General features: G+C 40.5%; 1 protein-coding gene across 1 annotated transcript in view; it reads left to right on the top strand.

The window, feature by feature from the left end:
• Positions 1-6617, top strand: part of Ubr2 (ubiquitin protein ligase E3 component n-recognin 2) — a 129778-nt gene that overhangs the window by 58934 nt on the left and 64227 nt on the right. Inside the window, exons 9-11 of the mRNA XM_023721233.1 lie at positions 1900-2007; positions 2964-3052; positions 3825-3923. Of these exons, the coding sequence (XP_023577001.1) occupies positions 1900-2007; positions 2964-3052; positions 3825-3923 (296 nt within the window). The remainder of the gene's footprint in view (positions 1-1899; positions 2008-2963; positions 3053-3824; positions 3924-6617) is intronic.

Raw genomic sequence — 6617 nt, 5'->3', positions numbered from 1 at the left:
CTGTTTTCAGCCTCTCAAGCACTGGGGTTCCAGGCATGTGCCACCATGCCCAGTCTCAGTCACTATCTCAGCACAACCCAGGGGCAGGGCCAGCATGACACACCAGGGACTGAACCCTGGCCGCTGTGCTCTAACTAAGCAGGCACTTTAGTCTGCTGAGCTATCTGGCTGGCCCTATGGTGTAACTTTTTATGCCAGTCCTTTTTAAGTTATTTTTTTCATCTTGTCATTTCTTTTTAAGAGAAATACCAGTAGACAGACGAAGCCACTCAAAGTTCAAGTTATGCATTCATCTCTTGTTGCACACCAGAATTTTGGTTTGAAGCTTTTGTCTTGGCTGGGGAGTATCATTGGATATTCAGGTAGGTTCATCATTAACTGCTAAGTGAACTCTCAGGCCCTGGCAAAACTGTTTTGGGCAAAACTATCAACTGGGATAATCTCTTCCTTTAATTTCACATTTTAAAACCATTCCAGAATATCCTTTTGCACAGAAAATCTTTACCTAATTTTGACCCACAAGCTTTTTAAATGTGCATTTGAGGAATTCTCTGTTCAAACAATGCAGGAAACATTGAGTTAAACAATTTATGAACAATATTTATATGCAATATAACATAAGCAACTTAATAAGAATGGTTTTAGAGCCTGATGTGGTGATGCATACTTATATCCCCAGCACCTGAGTGACTGAGGCAGGAGGATCCCTGCAGGTTTGAGGCTACAAACCTGGGCAACATAGTGAGTTCAGGCTAACCTGAGCCACAAAGCAAGACCTTGTCTCAAAAAAATTTGAAAAGATTTTTTTTTTTTAATTTTTCTGGCGGAACCGGGGATTGAACTCAAGCCCTTGCGCTTGCCAGGGAAGCACTTATTCCACTGAGCCATCTCCCCGGCCCTAAGATTTTTTTTTTTTAATGGCTCATGCTGTGAACCTTTTCACAAAGTATGATAGAAAATGCTATTGTAAATAAACTTAAAAGATAAGCAGTTGGAATGATAAAATTCTGATGTTGCTATCTTTGATTCCTCCAACTTTTGGTCACCAATCATTTACAACTTTTGAAAATTTGTACATTGGAAGTCACTGATACGTATTTGTTTGTTCGCTTTTCTACAATCAACAAATAATTTAAAATGTATCAGTAACGTGATCTTGGACTCTTTGTCCAGAGCTAAAAAATACACATTTGTTGTGTAATGCTGAAGGGGAAATTAGGAATAGTGCTAAACTCTCTTGTCAGAGTGTTCTTCTGGGAAGACTAGAGGTAACTGATATTCTGATGTTATTGTAGAGATCAGTCCTAAAACATTTCTATTGAAGACTATTAGAATGAGCAACACAGCAGTGAAGTTTAAGATAACATGTTTACTGTTTTTATCTTACAGGTTATTTTACAGTTTTGGATGTAGTAATGCCAACTACTGTTCTGTAGGGTTAATGAATAGCACCACGAAAATAATTTTTTGCTAAAAGTTTTCTTACAGATATTTATCTTTAGTAATTTAGGGAATTTGTCTCCTAGGCGTGCTCTTGTGGCTGATCCACAGTGAACTTTTTTTTAAAATAACATTTTGCATAGCATTAATAAAGTATATGAGTGTATATCATAGTATAGGAGTTATGCATGCTTTTAATTGGTAACACAGTTTTATGTTACACCTAACTTCAGTTATGAGTCATAAATTTAGCAAGACTCCTTTCAAAACAAAAACATTTTTTAAAGGGCTGAGGATATAGTTTAGTAGCAGAGTTGCACACATAAGCTCTAGATTTGAACCCCGACATTAAAAACAAACAACCCTTGTAAAATTCTGTGGACCATTTGGGTGTTTACTAAATATCATTTTATTTTAATATTTGAAGTTACTATCTCATGATTACTCTTCCTCCTAAAGATGGCCTTCGCCGGATTTTGTGTCAAGTTGGATTACAAGAAGGGCCAGATGGGGAAAACTCTTCTCTGGTGGATAGACTGATGCTTAGTGATTCCAAATTATGGAAAGGTAAATAAATCTCTTAACTTCTTTTAAGGTAGGGGATTTGGGATATTAAAGCTTTTTTCATTTGGGAAGATACTTAATAAATATTGCTTTTTAAAATCAGCAGGGGCCAGGGAGATAGTTCAGTGCCATAAGCGCCTGCCTGGCAAGTGCAAGGTGCTGAGTTCAATCCCTGGTACCAATAAAACAAAAAACAAAACAAAACAAAAAAAGTGCGCATTGCAGGGCTAAAGATACAGCTCAGTAGTCAAGTGTGTATTTAACATGTGTGAGGCCCTCCTGGTTCCACTCCCCAGCATCAAAATAAAAAAAGCATTGTAGTCAGTCTTTGAAAATACAGGGGCAAGCACAAGGGCTGAGTTCAATCCCTGGTTCCACCAAAAAAAAAAGAAAATCCAGAGGTCTTTTTTAAGAGAAAAAAGGATCAGGGATACAGCTCAGTATAACAGTGCTTTCCTTGCAATCACAAGGTCCTGAGTTCAATTCTCTGCACCAAGGGGGGAAAAAACCTTATGCTACTGGGCATGGTGGTGCACACCTGTAATCCCAGCACACAGGATTGTTTTAAGTTTGAGACCAGCATGGGCTACAAAGTGAACTCAAGGCCAGCCTGAACTGCATAGCAAGATCCTATCTCTAAAAGACTCCTCACCTCCCCGCAAAAAACCTCATGACCTCATGGAAGGAGAAAAGAAAACAGTAAAATGAACGATATAGAATTTCCAAACAAGATAATAGGAAATTAACAGTGGTTTTTATTACATGTTGTTATCATCAGCCTTTAAATTTTGATAAAAATTATATTTTGAAAACCTGACTTTATCAATAATCAGATTACAAATATGCTAAGGAAAATATGTAGTTTTATTCTTGAGTCTTTAAAATACAGTTGGTCACATAAAAACTTTGGAAATGCATCTTTGGCATATCTTTCGTGTGACACCCATCTTTGTCTAAAGGTGCTAGGAGTGTATATCATCAGTTATTCATGAGCAGCCTCCTTATGGACTTGAAATATAAGAAATTATTTGCTGTGAGATTTGCCAAGGTAAGTTTTTTCTGTTTTGAAGATTAACAAAATAACTGTATCTCTCAAGTATAACCAGACTCTGGAAAATTAGCACCTCCTAGAAACATGTCAGTGTATCAGCAGAATGCAGTCATAGTAGGGAGGCTTCGGAGTCTCCTTTTCAGCAGCATACGACTAAATTAGCTGCTTTTTTAAAGTTTTATTTTACTGAAATCAGAGCTCTTAACCACATCAGTGCGTAAGAATCACTTAGAGAGCTCTTCAAAACCAATGCATTTGTGCTCCATTCCTGTTACTGAGCAGGGGCCAATTGTGTGTGTTGCAGGCCTCAACAGACGGTTCTCTTGTAGTCAGTCTGGTATTGTGGGAGACTGCAGAGTGTGGCTCTGGTCAGCTCCCCGATGCACAGTGGCACCGGGTCTGTAGTAGCAGTTGCTCCCCATTTGGGCTGGTGACGAAGCGCCAGTACAGGACTCCACAGACCCCATTGTGGAGCAAGATTTACCTGGGCTTGCTTTTCCTCGGTGGAAGTCATGCCAGCTACAGTTCCCAGGGTTCGCCTGTTGCCTTCTGCAGATTTGAGCTCTGTGGGTTAGAGGTGGATTTCCCCTTGTTGTCTAGAATTACCAGCAGCTGCAGAGAGATTTTATGGACGATGATCACGAGCGAGCAGTGTCGGTGGCTGCTCTGTCTGTCCAAGTCTTCACCGCGCCTACGCTGGTGAGTAGCGCTTGCCTTTCCTCTGTCACTCATAGCTGGCACTCCTTGCCTCTTTTTGCCTTCTTAATAGAACTATGAGCGTTTGCAGAGTGATTATGTGACAGATGACCACGACAGAGAGTTTTCAGTCGCAGACCTCTCGGTTCAGATATTCACAGTTCCTTCGCTTGTAAGTACTGAAAGACTAGAAGAACTTCCTTGTTTTCTCTTGACAGAAGTAAGCCTTAAGATAATAGAGAACTTACAATCTGTGTACTGTTAAATACAGTAATAACTTATTAACAGGCAATCAGATTTCAAACACCTGACCATACTAGAATACATCTTTGAACATTTAAGGAATTCTGGGGGAAGAATCATTTAAACTCAATCTGTAGTTTCTCATTGTACTGCCTGGAGCTTTGAACTGATGAGTAGCATTCACTTGATTGGTTCATCAACTTTACCCTTGACATTAGAATCTGACAGCATGTTGCATGCCATCTCATAGCCTGAGACATCTTGTTCCTAGACATCCCATGGAAGGAAAGGGGTGGCCACAGTAGTGGCCACACTGTGACTGGGTGGCCATTCACAAGCTTCATTGAGGCTCTGTGGCCATCAGGATGTGTTAGCACATACAGTAGCTCACAGCCATTTATTTCATTCAGCATATTCATTGAACACCTGTTATTTTATTGGGCAAACAAAACAAATGTGATCCTTGCCCTCCTATAGTGGGAAAGACTTGCACAAATAGTTAATTAAAGCTGTAATAGTAGTTTTGAAGGATAAGATTTCCTTGAGAGAAAATCCTTTTCCTACAGTAGAGAGAGGGGTTCTCCAGAGCATTTATATGGCAGCTTTGGCAGGGTCTATGAGACGCCCTCAAGGAGGGAACCTGAGAAAGTCTTCATTGAGGGAAAGGCACCACCCCCATGGCAAACAGAAGGAAGCCGGCATATGTGAAGACCCTTGAGCATAGCACAGCTTTAAGTGTTGTAGTTATTTTATTAACAAGGTTTATTTTCCATTTGGGCTTTGTTTTTTTTGTTTGTTTGTTTTTTAATTTTTATTTCTTTATGTGTGTATGTGTGTGTGTGTGTGTGTGTCCAGCTCACCCCACCAGGGGGCGGGGTTGGCTGGCATGTGGTGCTGGGGGATTGAACCGCGGTCCTTGTGCTTTGCTAAGCTTGTTCTAAGTAGGAGCTTTAGACCACTGAGCCATCTCACCAGCCCGTGGGCTTTGTTTTTGGTTGAGGGGGTTGTTATGGTTTTTGTGAGGGTTTTTTGAGACAGAGTCTTACTATATAGTTAGTAAAGGCTAGCCTTGAACTCACTTAGGTAGTCCAGGCTGGCCTCAAACTCATGACAATCCTCTTGCTCATTTTCCAGTTTATTAAAAAATTGCTTTTTCAGGGGCCAGGAAGATAGCTCAGTGGAATAAGCACTTGACTAGCAAGTGCAAGGGTCTGAGTTCAATTCCCGGTTCTACCAAAAAAAAAAATCGCTTTTTCAGAGTCAGGTGTGTGATACATGCCTAAAATCCTATTATTCAGGAGGATTTCTATGAGTTTGAGGCCAGCCTGGCCTATATTAGCAAGTTGAAGCCTATCCTGCACTGCATAGTGAGACTTTGTCTCAAGAAAAAAAGAAATATATAGATATATTCATATCTCTACTCCCAGCATTTCGGGAGGCTGATGCAGAATTATAAGTTCAAGCCCAACTTGGGCAACTTAGTGAAGGAGTTAGGCCCTGTCTCAAAACATAAGAGATAGCGGGGGATAGCTTAGTCCAGTTTTCCTGGATTTAATCCTCAGTACCAGGAAAAGAAAAAAACAAAAAAGTCGTTCCCCATATCTGCTTTATGTTAAAGGGTCTATAGTTTAGTACTTTGTCAATATAACTGAATTAAAGAATTTTTGTTTTTATCTTATTGTACTAGGGCAATGAAAAATTTCAAGTGGTACTTGAAAGTCAACCCATTTGCTAGGTATATTTTGGTAAAGAAATTGGAGAGAGGTAAAAGCAAATTGGGGAACCTATATAAAAGCCAGTGCAGTGATCTAGACAAGCAGGGATCGTAACTTGAACTGAGGGCTGGTGTGGATCTAAGGGTTCTAAAAGCTCTTAGGTAGGTAAAAACTGCAGAACTGGTCATGTGGACTTGAAGGCAGATTGGGTTTGCTGACTGACTAGATACTAGGATTGGAGGAGCAGCATAAAGGTGACTATGACATTTTTAACTTGCACCTAAGTAAAACCTCTAGCTACACTGACTTGTGTGCTTTACCTTTCTCTTTGATGCATGTACTGTTTCAGAGGCCTTGCTGTTGAGTCTGAGGGGTCTCTGGCCTGGTCTCGTCATCTTGGGTGGAATCTGCATTTCTAGGACCTGTTCCAGCAGTCAGCCTGACTCTGCTGCTTCTGTTGGCTTCACAGACTCCTCTGAATCCTTGGATTGCCATAATTCAGACACTGAAGCTGGAAATGCTTATACTTAAAATGATTTAATAAGCTGTTAGCCTCTCAAGTAGGACAAGCTATCAAGACATAATGACCCCCTTTCCAAGGAAATACAGACACCTGCTCTACACCCATCTGGGATGCTTGGGGGTGACCCTGTATGCAGGGAGGCCAGAGTGTAGGCCAAGTATCCAGTAAGGTTTGCCACGCCTGTGGTGTTACAGTGCTTTCTGGGCACTTCTGCTGCTGTATGAATGTCCTTGACAAGATGGATAAAATAAATGGGAGCAGCAAGAGTGAAAAGGAACAGGGACACACAGACCACACAGATCACCAATAATACTCTGTTGTCAAAAGTTGGCTTAGTGCTGTCTTCAGTTTTCTTTTAGGGTTTATTTAATATTAGAGGTTGTTC

This window comes from Octodon degus, unplaced genomic scaffold, assembly GCF_000260255.1.
Source record: "Octodon degus isolate 3935 unplaced genomic scaffold, OctDeg1.0 scaffold00005, whole genome shotgun sequence".
Classification (NCBI taxonomy): Eukaryota; Metazoa; Chordata; class Mammalia; order Rodentia; family Octodontidae; genus Octodon; species Octodon degus.
This window is presented reverse-complemented; position numbering and strand designations above follow the sequence as displayed.